This window comes from Bidens hawaiensis, unplaced genomic scaffold, assembly GCF_021521415.1.
Source record: "Bidens hawaiensis isolate Kalapana, Puna unplaced genomic scaffold, B.hawaiensis_p1.1 tig00040833_1, whole genome shotgun sequence".
Classification (NCBI taxonomy): Eukaryota; Viridiplantae; Streptophyta; class Magnoliopsida; order Asterales; family Asteraceae; genus Bidens; species Bidens hawaiensis.
In genome coordinates this window covers 150,281-165,098 of record NW_027505685.1, presented here as the reverse complement: position 1 = coordinate 165,098, position 14,818 = coordinate 150,281, and the positions used below count along the sequence as shown (strand labels likewise).

The 14,818-nt window shown below is 31.5% G+C and overlaps 2 protein-coding genes across 2 annotated transcripts; both read right to left on the bottom strand.

Annotated features, from left to right (window-relative positions):
* Nucleotides 1-3,682: 3,682 nt before the first annotated feature.
* Nucleotides 3,683-6,936, bottom strand: LOC143614755 (uncharacterized). The gene is made up of 5 exons (XM_077088095.1): nt 6,917-6,936; nt 4,991-5,427; nt 4,839-4,906; nt 4,001-4,119; nt 3,683-3,911 (listed from the first exon to the last, which is right to left on the bottom strand). The coding sequence occupies exons 1-5, from the start codon at nt 6,934-6,936 to the stop codon at nt 3,776-3,778; spliced, it is 780 nt and encodes a 259-aa protein (XP_076944210.1). The 3' UTR covers nt 3,683-3,775.
* A 2,336-nt stretch (nt 6,937-9,272) lies between these two features.
* On the bottom strand, nt 9,273-10,865 carry LOC143614754 (protein OPAQUE10-like). Its single transcript, XM_077088094.1, has 3 exons — nt 10,713-10,865; nt 9,576-9,667; nt 9,273-9,495 (listed from the first exon to the last, which is right to left on the bottom strand). The coding sequence occupies exons 1-3, from the start codon at nt 10,773-10,775 to the stop codon at nt 9,273-9,275; spliced, it is 378 nt and encodes a 125-aa protein (XP_076944209.1). The 5' UTR covers nt 10,776-10,865.
* Nucleotides 10,866-14,818: the final 3,953 nt, after the last annotated feature.

Below are 14,818 nucleotides of genomic sequence, written 5' to 3'. Positions count from 1 at the left end.
AGTATGAGACACTAAACTTATGTCCGAATAAGTTAGAGACTAACATAAATAAAGAAAAATCTCTAGTCCTCCACTTTAAATGATCAATCCACCAAACTTATTCACCATGAAGTGTGCATTTTTGTATTTAATCCAAACTTGATGCATCTTTGTCTGATTTTCGTGTTCTTTGGGACATGTGGTTTTGATCATTTAACTGTACACAAATCCATAACTCTTCCATGACTGTATGATGATAAGCATCATGCCATTCATCACAACTAAAGCAAAAAAAAAAAGAAAATGAACAGTTAAAACAGTTACTAATTAAAGATATAACTAATTAGCTTAATTCTTCTTGGAGAAAAGAAGTTACCAATGCTGTCGTAGAATGTAATCCACCGCCGCCCATATGGCAACTTCACTTGCCATTCACCATTCGGTGTTTCCTAACAAAGAAATTAGAGTAGTCTCGTTATTCATGTACAAGTTATACGTATTCATGCGAAGCATATTTTTTCTTCTGTACCATATTGGTTGCTAATTTTGTAATTGAGGCATGTGAGGTCTTTAATTTTGCGACTGAACAAGTGCAACAATTAATTATGCACCTATTACGATTTTAAGGGACCCACTGATATATCTACAACCGCAAATAGGGGTGCGAAAGTTTGACACGATCTGAAAACTTGACATGGACCGAACACAAAATTCGTGGGTTTAGGTTTGGTGGTATAAATGGGTTCAGCCGTTCCGAGTCAGTTTCAAGTAAGACCCGTGAACCTGTTTTACTAAACAGATCGGGTTCGTGTCACCCGGCAGGTTTGCAGGTTAACCCGTTTAACCCATTTTTTAAAAAAAATGTTTTATGTAATAGATTAATTGGTTGAGTATTTTATGCCAAATGTAAAACTAAAAAGGGAATTGACATAAGATTATGTAATTAAAACTTTTTATATAAATCACTGTTTCTTGGTGAAAAACGTAATACTAAAAAAAATATAAACAAAAACTTTCGGGTCAAACAAATTCATGCATCTTACATGATTTTCAAGTTCAGGTCGTGTTCAGGTTAAACCCGCTAACCTGCCAATACAGCCCATTTATCACCCCTGGGCCCTGACTGCAAAACTCGGACTCAATTGCATAGTACGCTGGGTAACACTAAGATATAAAAAAATATTTTATTTTTATTTCTCTTTTGATACCTAGAAAGGGTAAAAATTTGTGGTGGGTCTTAAAGCCCTTGGTTATTTTTCAAAGCTATTTGGCTGCTACTTATCATAAGATTTCTTTTTCTCTTTTGATTTTTCTTTTATTTTTTATTCATTGAAAAATCATATCTTAATGACTTAATTTAGATTTAAATCACCATAAATTTACATTAAACAATGATGTTTAATTTTGCGATGGAACTTACCAATCACAATTTTTTTCACAAGATAGCAACAACTATCATTTGTGTATTTAAGCCATTCTAGTTAGGGGTGTTAATAAAATCCGAATTCGTATATGAAGTATTTGAAAATATGAATCTGACTTATTTGAATATTCGGATATCCGAGTTAGCAACAATTCTCTTTTGTGTATTAAAGCCATTCCAGTTAGAGATGCCCAAAAAAATACGAATCCATATCCGAAAATCCAAATCCAAATTATCTGAAAATTTAGATATTCGAGATTCGAATATCTGAATTCTTGGATACATATATCAACCTTGAAAATTTTTGGATATTCATATTTCCAAATTATCCGAAATATTTTTTAATTTATTAAATAATAAATATTATTTTATATATTTTGGATTATTTTCAAATATTTTGGATATTTCGAATATTTTTTCGGATATTCAAAAAGCAAAAAAAAAATCTTTAGTTTTTTTTATAATTAATTTTTTCAAAATTCGGATATCCGTTTGAATATCCGAAACTAAAAATTCAGATATGTGATCCTTTCCTAACCCAATTAGTATGAAACAATTCCACTATATTTTTTCTAAAACAATCACTATTCATAAGGAAGTGTGTATGTGTAGGGATGTAAATGGACCGGACGTCCCACCGTCCATACGGCGATAAGTTTGTTATGCTCACCCGTTTAATAAATGAACCAAACATAAACAAAAGATTTTGTTCGGTAAGCTTAACGGACGAGCATGGACAGATGCGTGTTCGTTCAAAAGAGTGTTCGTGAATGTCTAGTAACGTCCGTCCAGTAACGTCCATTCGCTAGGTTTGTTTATGTTCATCCGTCCGGTAATGCATAATATTTTGTAATTAATATGTTAGACTTAGTACCCAACTTTGTTACAAAATTGTTACCAAAAAGTATTCATGACTCCCATTCTGTTAAGTTTTTAACGGATGTTAGACTTAGTACCCAACTTTGTTACAAAATTGAAAGTTGGATACCTAAACAAGTAACTTTTAAATGTTAATACCCAATATTGTTACTTTCATGAAACGTTAGGCACTAATTGTGTAGTTAAGTCTATGTTTTATTTATTTGGTTTTCTACGAAATTACCCGGGCCTCATGGCCTCATATATAAACCAAGTAGAAAATAAAACAAACTCTAATCATTTATGTTCGTTTGTTCATTAGAGTCGTTTATGTATGTTTGTCCATTAATGTTCATTAGTGTTCGTTAGTGTTCATTTGTCCATTAGTGTCCGTGTGTTAGTTTGTCCATTAGCGTCCGTTAGGGCCCATTAGCGTTTGTTTGTCCATTAACGTCCGTTTACACCGTTAGTGTTTGTTTGTTCACTAGCGTCTGTTTATGACTTTAAGACCAATCGTGTGAGTGATGCCTAGCCGATTACATCACATATTCATCACTTAACTTTGGGATTTGTTTATTTGACCATTTTTTATCATCACATCATTCACATATCAAATTGGGATTGATATGTGAAATATTCAAAGTTTCAGTGTGAATACTAAAATTTTCCACTTAGAAATCAACAAACTAAATCTCAAATGAAACTCCGTCTTTAGTGTTATGTGCAAGATTACACTTAGTGTAACTCCCCACAAGTTCCAAACCCAGTTAGAAGATTGTATACATTAAAAGTATACTAATTTCAACAACGTTTTGGTGTTTTGATCCCTTTTCCTTTTTAGTAATCTTTCTTGATTTAGTCGGGTTGAGATAAAGGATATCATGGATCCACGGGTAGATATTAATGTTATAAGCTAAAAATATGCTTTTGTTGCATATATAGTTTGTTAGAAATGTTAAAACACGGTTTTGTAGATTAATTGGACAATATTTGGGCCTGAAAGTTTGGCTTGGAAATTTTTGACTATGGAAGCCGGACTATAGTTGACGATTATATGTATTTTTGACCGACGAAAAAGGTTGAATTTTTCAACCAAAAACGTTTTTTTTATTGTCTGGCAACTAACGGTGTAAGGATTCTGTTAGTAGCAAATTGTTGGGAGCAAATATATTAAAAGATGGGACCATCACCAGCTAACTCGATAGTTGAGACTGTTATTTGCCAGCAATCAATAGTTGGGATTATCGAAATCCAATTTTCGTATATAAGCTGGCACGCAGAAAAAAGTTTTGCAAAAAAGCTTGTTGTACTAACCTAGATTGAGTTATGTTTTAAGAACTTTTTGTGTGTAAGGAAATTATTTCACTAATATGTAAGAGTAACACTTAATGTAACAAACCTATAAATATTCTCAATCTCTAACTACATGATCATATATAAATATAACATGCTATGTAAACAAGTATATTTTTCTCACTTTAATTATTGTATTGTATATCTCAAGTATAGAGTCAATTAAATCTCAAATTTGAACTTCTCAACAGGATATATCTTCTTTCCCTTATCTTCTTTCCCTTTTGAAAACCCTACTCCAATTGACTTCCATTGAATCTGACCTGATTTGCCATTTGTATTTCCATCACTCCTGTTCCTGGATATCATAGAAAAACAACCAATATTATTATGATGCATATGTGTGTATAGATTGAATAAGTTATTAGTTTGTAGGTGAGAATGAACCTGAGCTGAAGCAAAAACAAAATGCCAATAAGGGCTGTGCCTTTGGCTACTGTTTTAACCAATGGCACCATGTAGCTCGGCTTTTTCTCCCTCTTCTCATTTTTGTCTTTTCGCTCATCCTGCATACCGATAAAAGTCTTGTTTTTCAGATTGTTGTGTTACACGACAAATATTATAGAGGGGTCAATTGTAATTGTTGAATAGCATGAGGGTCAGTTTTATAAAATTTCGTGTGTAGAAGACACATGCATACCCGTTTTCCTGAAACATACCCGTATATATTTTCTTTTCATTCTTATTTTCATTTGTGCTATGGGTGATAGAATAATCTACTATTTTACTAACTTTTAGTTCTTATATTTTTTCTAATTTTATTTAGTAATAAAAATATATAAGCAAGATATACAAAATCCCAACGAGTTATTTTAACAAACTAATAGAGTATACCTAATGCCTGATAGGTAATTACCGACAGATACATGGCGAGTATTGGGCCCGGTTTTGAGACATGGTTTGCAATCGGGTATGAGACTATGATTACCAATACCCGTCCCATTGCTATCCCAAGGAACTATATCAATGATATGAGCATACCTTATCTTTTATATTATATATAGCTAGTAAATTAAAAATGTATCGAATATTATGTAACGTTTCGTATATGAAAAAATGGTCATATTTCCTATTATGTAATACCTGTAAACTGTAATCATTAAAAAATTAAGATATTATTACTATATATATAATATAAATAGCTATTAAAATTTAAAATATAATACGTTATCAGAAAAACCATACAAAGATGGAGTGAGAAATTATATCAAGGATATGAAGATACCTTGCTAGCAGCTTTACTTGTATCTTCAGCATCAACACAGCTATCATAACTTTCACTAAATTTAACACCTACATGATAATTAAACACATCATTGAAGTTGCGACTCGATTTTGGATCATTCATTTTCATAAACTTGTCATTCAGCTTGTTACCTGCCACGTTTTCTTGCAAACAGTCTGCAATGTTTGTGACATCATCCTTAGCCGACACCTTGTCATCAGACTTAGAGTCAAAGTCAAAGTCAAGCACACGGCCCAACACGCGGCTACTAGGAGTTACGGATGTGAACTCGTCGCCTATTATCAATCCTGATTCACAAAAGTTTGAAAACATTTCCTCCAACTGATTCTCATTAACATACTGCACGAGAACAGATCTTGGTGTATGTGCAAATTTATAGAGTTCTTGGTTGCTGACATCAGAATGCTGAGTCAGCATGTACTTATTATCAACCATGTCTGGTGATTCTCCTGATTCTAAATATAGAAAATCCACGAATGAAGTGTCTGAAAATTGGCTTTGTTCTTCATCAGATTCTTCAAGATATGATGACTCATCATCTTGCTCAGGTGATGCAAAAATAAGTTTTCTACAGAGAAGTTGAAAAATAAAACTTTTAGCTAATTGATGTTGAACATAATATTCTATATTAGGCAAAATGCTTGGGTCTAGAAGGTCAAAGCACGTCAACACTCTTTTTTGCTACCTTTGTATTTCATGAATAATTATTATTAGAGAAGTAGGGGTGTGAATTTCTGACACAACACGAAACAAACCTAACAGTTTATTTTGGTCAAGTCACAGTGTTTCGGTCAAAATCACAAAAAATTGAAAAGTCCCATATTGTAGTCAATTACTCGATTCACAAAATAATAATAATAATAATAATAATAATAATAATAATAATAAACCATAATTTTATTTTACTTTTTAATAGTAAGGGTATTTTGGTCAATTCACAGTAAGTTAACAGCAGATGTGTAACAGTTTTAGTGCCATGAACTGAAATAACAAAAATATGATAACACTGGGAAAAAAAAATAAAAATATGGACTAAACTTTAATAAATAATGATACATGTTTTTGGATAAAGAAACACAGGAGGTTTAATATACTTATGCGGCATTCAACTTATTTTAGTATTTGACCCTCCTTTCTCTTAGCTACTTTTTTATAGTGAAGTAATTACACGGGTGGTCCCTGTGGTATGACCATATTTCAGTTTTGGTCTCCACATTTCACTAACTAAGCTTTTAGTCCAACAGTTTTTACAAATGTGACAAAGGTGGGCCTTGAAATGAACAGACATTAACTTTTCTGTCAAGTTTTTAAGAAATTACCAAAATACTCTTATTAAAAAAATCAAAAGAACCATTAACAAAAACTTATGGCCCCGCCCTTTACGCTTTTGACCGGGTATCAATAAAATATAATCCAATTGAGATAATTTTTGCATAAATCGGTTTAAATTAACCCTTAATTAAACACGCTAGTTTCAACAAGAATTTTTAAGTACAAAATTCCTTCAAGGTTATGTGCTCTAGATAGGGTGTAAACAAGCCAAGCCGGCTCATGATCTACTCGAGATCGGCTTGTTGAAAGCTAAAATTAAGCCAAGCTTAAACGAGCTCAAACCTTAAAATAAGCTTGTTTAATAAACAAGCACTGGCCCGAAATTCGCTCATTGAACTCAAGCCGGCTCGCGAGACTAATCGAGCCTATTATATATATATATATATATATATATATATATATATATATATAGGGTTGAGTTCAATGGAGAAATCATATTAGTGTGAGAAGTGAATCCAACCAATCATAATTTATCTCTTCTTTTTTGTTTTATTTTAATCATAGGGGTACATTAGTAAAAAGTCTTTTATTTATACTTGGTAACTAATAATTATTTGAAAGGTTACACATAATTTCTAATATTCTTTATTAAATTACACTAGTTGGCTTTAATTCTATATTTTAATATCAATTTATTCAAACGAATGTATTTAAATTTCTTATTATGATTTATATTGAAGTTGTATCTTTTAAAAATCATTAATAATTTAGTCTAAGTTATTTACCTTTGAAGATAAAATTCCATGTCTAATATTATTATATATTTTGATTTATGTTTTTAGCTTCCATAGCCAACATTTAGTACATAACGTATGATGAAATCATCAAATTCTTGAAAACACATTCAATTATTGATTTCAAGAAAAACATTTATTAATGTACAAGCAACGTTAAAGACTACATATAAAACAAGATTCAACCAACACATAACATAAATATATATACTACACAACCTACACATAACATAACATATAATGCACAATCCACACATAACATAATTTATAATAAAAATTAAAACCTACACATAATATAATATACACTTAAATGAAAACTTACACATATAGCCTACACATAACATAATATATACTCAAATTAAAACCTACACAACCTATGCATAACAAAATATATACTCAATTTGTTGATAAACACACACAAACAATAGACAAAAAAACTCTACATATAGCATATACTAGACAATCTACACATAATATATACTACAGAGCCTAATAGCATAACATATACTAAATAACTTAATAACCTACACATAACATAATATTAGTAAAACAATACATAAACTATAAGTAAATAACTTAATAACCTCATACACATGCATACCATTTGTAAAGGTACATGTAGGATGACTAAGAAACTGATTAATGTTCTATACCTTCACAACAACAATGATCCTACACAACAAACATGCTACGCTACACATCAACACTTGTATCCTACTAAACATAATCATCCTACATAACAAACATATTAAACCTTAAATTTTCACAATATTTATATCTATAACAAAATTAGCCTAAAGGTGCATTTAATAGTTCATTAAAATAGTGTAGTAATGTGTACGGATATACAAAATTACTAACCTTCTAGAAACAAAAAAATTCCATTCTATAACGCCCTATTTCTTACCTAAAATTACATTAATGATTAGTAATATGAAAATAATAATATAGCTAATGAAAGTCATATGCATCTGATTAAATGGATATTCAATTCAACAAAAAAAAAAGCATCTAAGAAAGTAACTTACCTTGATTTGAGAGTTGACTAGAGCACAAATAAAGGAAAGTGTCATTATAAGTTTATAACATACGTTTGATTTAAGTAAGGCTACACCCAAAATACCAATATACCCTTTTTACTTAAAAACATGTTTTATTGTTGTCTTAGTAATTACAACAATGCCACTCCTAATCTATACCATTGATTACATACAATCAATGGCCCAAATTCATTTCTCACACTTCTAGCACTAAGATGACTTCTCCACTGAACCATCCTATATAGGGTTTGGATCAAATACAAATGAAATTAACATGCTAATTGTAAGAATCAAGTAGAGTAATTATGCAATTACATTATAGAGTAATTGCATAACTACTCTACTTGATTCTCACAATTAGCACGTTAATTTCATTTGTACGTTAACTTTCCCATATATACATATATATATATATATTATTTAATGTATTAAATACATTTTTACATAATAATATTTATTAGTTAAAAATTATGACAAAAATAACTAAATAATATATATTATGTTATATAAAAAATTGTAAGTAAAAAACATATAAAAATAATAAAAATGTATACAAAATACTAAATATATAATAAACAAGCCGAACTTGATTTTAAAAAAAAGACTCACGAGCCGAGCCCTCGTTTACACCCGTAGCTCTCGAGAAGCTGATTGTAAGGCCTAAAGCAGAGACTTTTAAGTCTTCTATGAGACTAGAATACCTGCCTGGATTTCAATCTTGCATGTTTACTTCGCCCGCAAGTAACACTGGACATAGAAGATAATTCCAAGTTTCTTCTGATGCATCTAACTGCATCTGTTGGCATTGCTACCGTATTGGTCACAATGTCAAAATCCGGAACCTAACACAACAAATTAAAGAAAGTTTAACATCATGTAAATATAACGCTACAAATCCATTTCCAACTTTTATATGATTATATTTCTAGTAAAGTATACTGGGTCGGTTTTGGACTCAAACTGAACCAGAAACCGATAACTCGTTTTTTGAGTTTTTGAAAACCCTTTGGTTTCGATTTTTTGGTTTTACCAGTCCTGCTTAAAATTTTTGGGCCAAAAAGATTTTTGACGCAAAGTAATTAATTTGGGCCCAAATCTTTTTGCGGGTTCGGTTTTTTTAGTTTTTCGGTTACACATCTTTGAACGAAAACATAAGATTACTCACATTTAGTTGTTTAGATCTAGCCTTCATTGATAAAGATCTTATACAAATGCATACTTTCCTAATATTCCTCTTTTCCACAACATCAGATGGAGAGAAAAGATCTACACCGTTCAATCCCATAACCTTGCACACCTGTAACAAATTAATTAAAAAAAATGAAGTTTAAATTACATGTAAGAAAGAAATAAAACAATATTATAAGTTTTAAGAAGCTCGCCTTTAAAAACGAGTCAACATTTGAATAAGGTCTATATCTCCCACTTCTCTTTCGTGTATCAACGGGTACAAACATGCGGGATTTATAACTTTTGAGTTCCATGTACTTAACCAACAACATGTTCCATAATTCTTTAGAAACTTCAAACCTGTGGCATCATCTTTGAATTTGACTTCAAAATGAAAAAATTAATAAAAGTTGTGGATAATATAAAGGGTAAGAACTTACAGAAGCTCTCCATCAGATAGTAGATCACCTATGCTTAATTGATCATCAAATCTTGTGTGCAGCACTTCTTCAATCCATATTCTTGCTTGACACTAAATTATTATGTATAAACATCAAACAATAATATAAGTTAAATCACTTGTAATATTACAACAAATTTTATGATGATGTCGCATTGTCGTGTACTCGTGCAACACTATTCATAAAATATATGCATTAACTCAAAGAAAATTTTATATATTACATTTCCAACATAACTTTATAATATGCAAATCTTGGACCTACAAACTTAAAACCAAATGTGTCTGAATTGTGAAAGATTATTTGGAAGGTATGACATCTAAATTCTCGAAATCAAAAGTGGACTCCTATTTAAACAATTAATTACTTCGATTCATATGAACCTTTTTGTAAGTTGTGTTACTTTAATTGTTTTTATGTATTTATTTCTCATGAATAAGCAAATGAGAATAATCGAAGAATGGACAGTTAGAACTAATAAAATAAATTGTTGGAAGTGAAGAGTAGATAAAAAAGTTCAAAAGTGAAATTCACTTCACTTTTAAAGTTTAACATTTTTATGAAACATTAAAACTGAAAATATTTAACTTCATATTTTAACACTTTAATCTCTGAAATCAAAATATTAACTTCTTAAATGGGTTAACAAGTCAACCCACTTTTTAACTGGTCATGTTTGGGTAGACCCATTTTTTAAACGTGAAGTGTCAGCCGACCAAAAATCCTTTTATTTTATTTATTTATTTATTTTGTGCAACCTTCAACGCATATATCATCTAGTTATATGAGTGTATATCTATATATAATTGATAATTCCCTGTTGGTATGCTCATATTGGTAATAAAATAGACAAATCAGTAACTAAAAACCAAATTCAATCTCAATATTTTTACAGAAAATTAGGCAAATTCAATAAGCTCCATTGGTTTTATACTCAAAACACTAACAAGCAAATCAAGCTCAAATTTATACAAATGTGGTTAGTGTTAAAAGATCTACACCAATTTTGCATCTGAAAACTGGTAAGTTTGACCACAAAAGTCAACAATTAATTTCCCCAAATCAAGAACTCATTGCGGACATAACACAAACACTTGGTCGGCATCAAATAATTACCTGTAAGAAGACATCTTCAAGCTCACGGAAGCTGGGTGAAGAAGACGAATCATCAACAGCCATGGCTGATACACCATCAATCAGATGATATTATTCACAGATTGAAGTGGGCTTCAAATGAAAGTCATAAAAGACTCGATTTTTAGATTAATTATTAAAGATTAAAGATTAAAGAAATAATAAGAAGTTTGTCCACATGTTCGGATAGTCCGCCTGTTTAAACTCATCCATGAACGTGGTGACGCCAACATCACTTGTTACTACAACCAACCATCATCTATGGCCATTTTTGTTCCAAGTTTCATTTTTTTTATTTGTTTTATGTGGTTTAATATTTGTTTATGTTTTAGAATAATGTTTTTGAATGTTTTGTGATTTAATATGTTGGTTCCTTAAAGTAATCTTTTGGACTTGATTAGATATTTTTTAAGTGAGAACTTATGATTTAATATGTTTATTATTGTTATCTAAGATAATCCTTTGAAGTTTGAACTTAAGTAATTAACTAAGCATTCACACTTATACATTCAAGTCTATGTGTTTTATAAGTTTGATTAGTCGACTCATGGAAAAACCTAAACAACATCCGTTATTAGTTATTTTTTTAAAGCTTTCGGTAGGTTTTAAAGTGTGGTTCTCTAATTAGGGAAAAGCCACGTTCCACGGTTCTTGTGCGAGTATATGAAACCCAACGGGTATGCAGTTGCACCGTTGTGAGTACCCGCTGAAAGGTATGTCTTCGAGTTATGACACCCATGGTATTTTGTATGGGGTGAACGCTGGAGAACCGCTATTAAGCAATTAGATTTTTTAAAATAATGAACCATTTAAATACCCTACTTTTCTTTTTACCATTTTAATTCGTTAAAATCCTAAATTTTTTTTATCAATATTCTACACACATAAAAACAATATTTCTCTATAGATTCATAGAAATCAAAGGTTGGTGCAAGCAAGAAATCTCAAGGAGTTGCTCGAAAAAAGGTGGTTCAAGGTTGACTCCCCAATCAAAATCAAAATCAATCGCAGTAAATGTTTACACAACACCCACAAATGTATCCACCCCAACTATATGGCTTTCCGGTAATGCCAAAACCTTTTAGTCTAGCTGTATTGGGCCAATATCAATACCCTTCATAAGATTAAATGGCATCTTGCGATGAGAAACCCAACTTTTTGGCCACCACAAAGCTATGATTAACGCCTCCAACTAATTTAAGATGATCGTGATGACCAGGATTTTGTGCCCGAAACTCAAGAACAAAATCAAAATTATGACAAAGCTCTTTAAATACTGCAAGTTGAACAAGACCAATATATATATGAAGATGACCAAGGTGGTTCAAATAATTAAATGAAATTTTAAAGGACTACGTAAATCGTTTATCATGGACAAGCAAACAAGAGGTAACTTTGTGTAAAGCATACATATTTATGAAAACAAGAAGGTTGGAAACCAATAAAAATGGGCAAATTTTGGACTAAAGTGCTTAAACATTACAATGATCACGTGGATGGAAGCAATCGATCTGTTCAGTAACTAAATTCAAACGGACACTTATGCAAAGAAAATGACGTTCGACGTACTTTGATAACAAGCGGTATAATTTCTATTTATTTTATTTTATTTCAAGCACTAAACTTCTAATAGTTTATTTTAGTTGTATTATATGTTTTAGTTAATTATTGAATTATTTTTTATTTTTAACAATTCTATAGGAGTGTTCAAGAAATTGTTGATGCAACGATCTTGACGTGATGAATAGGGCGTCAGGTGATTACCAAAAAACACACAGAGCGGTTTTAATCACGCTGACGCATTGGAATATATAAGAAATGACAACAAATAGGGGAAGGCCCCTTTGATAGGTGAAATGTCCGATAGTCACTCCGACAAGAGAAAAAAGTTATTGGAAGCTGACAACTACTAACTTAGGTACACCCAACGAACGCTTTCACTAGTCATATGCTATACCTGAACGAATACGCCGCACTTACAAGACCAACTCGAAAATAAGAAGAAAAAAAGGAAAACATAAACCGAGCCATTATTCAAAGGTAGTTGGTTGACAAACTTTGATAGGCACACTTTAATGAGATAATTGAGCATGAGGGAGTCGACGGAAATAAAAAAAAAAGGAAAGAAAAAAACAAGGAGAAGATGCCATCACATTGGAGCACCAGGCGGCCGTGGTGCAACAATGAGTACCAGGACTTGAAGATGTATACGGAGTCACACGAACATGTGACTGGTTTGATATTGGAAACAGGTTAGTCCGAAAACGTGAAATAGTGGAAAAAAATAAATAAATAAAATTGGACTTGTAGTTTTTACATTTTAGATTTGCTTTTTTTCGAAGGTCGTATTTATTATTTTAGTTTGAGTTATTTAATTTTTTTATTTTTAATGAAAGTTTATTTTTACTTGTAGGTGGCAATGCAAGATTTAAGGGCGTGCAAGTTTCGATTCGGTTCGGTTATTGCTCTTAACCACAGACATAACTGCTAGATTTGGTTATGGAATTTCATCAACCGTACACCATAACCGAACTTCGACTTCGGTTAATTGGTTATGATTAACTTCGGTTAATTAACCAAGTCAAGTTTGAACTAAATTTAAATTAAATAAAGGGGGTTACAGCGCAGCTTGTTGCTCGCTTACCTGCCAGTTCATTGTAAATCGTTTGGTTGTTTTTTATTATTAAAAGCAAAGGTGAATACTTAGGCCGTTGTGGTTCAATTTGGCCCTATGGTTATATGCAACAAGTCAACAACATTAAATAAACATGCAAAAAGAATCGATGGCATCACCACTTTGGTGGGGTTGGTCAGGAGTTTTGCCTTAGGTTGTTTCAAGGATTTATTATGATTGACGTTGAGGGTCCCGAGTCTCACTCACGTGCCATATTCGATATTTTTCGATTTAAGCATGGGTGAAGCACCAATAGATGGATTGAATCTCACTCATGTGCCATATTCGATGTTTCGGATTTAAGCCTGGGTGAAGCACCAATAGATGGATTGAATCTCACTCATGTGCCATATTCGATATTTTCGGATTTAAGCCTGGGTGAAACATCAAGATGGATTGAATCTCACTCATATTTAAAAGTTAAAACCTATTGAAAGTTCATACTTCAATGAATAGCTAGTAACACATGTTTCTTCATTTCTTTGGGTGACTCATGGATGGAAAAAAGTGAAGATGGCATTGGGTGGATTTCGCCTTTGATTCATACATAACAAACACTTGTGCAAAGGGCTGTTTGGTAATTTAGTATTGAATTAATAAAAGATCTAACTAATTAAAATGTGGTCTCTAAATCATGTTTTTAAAACTTAACCATTAAAAGGTCCCAGAAGCCATTAAAAAGTGTAACCAAACACGCCATGGATCAGAATCTGTCCGCAATATAGATTTAGTTATTATTAAAAAAAATAATAAAGAAAAGGGTAATAATAATGTGTTATCTGTAAAGGTGTAATCCATAAATAAATAATTTTGTCTGGGTAAAAATGTCCATAAATGATGTATGCTGGCAAGCACTCTTGTGTTTAGATCATCGATCAGACCAATTACTACTACACACACCTTGCTCTTACTCCACTTGTATTCATTAACCCTCACCTGCTCAATTCCACAATCTTGAACCCGGAAATCATAGTAACTGTTCCTTTGCTTCTTAATCCGCAATGGAAATGGATAGTGAGAGGAAGAGGTTTGAGATAGAGTTGAAATATGGTGAAACAACAATTGCTTCAACTTCTTAAACATTCTACTCCCATTCCACTCCACTCCCCGGTTTGTACCTAGCTAACAATTCTTTCTTTTCTTTTTTCTGCTCATTCTTTTCTTAATGTATTATACTCTAATTCATTTTTTTCAAATTTTGTAGCACCTATATATATATGCCTGAAATCAACAAATTAAATACTGCGAAACATAACATTATTTAATTTGTGATTTTATATTAAATTCTTTCAAGGGGTATTGCAGCTGCTTAATAATAATATAATATTAACAAATTGAACAAACCTGGTGCATATTTATGTGTGTTTTTGAGGAAAGTTGCATTAGGATTTTTTTTTTTGGTTTGGTTCTTGCG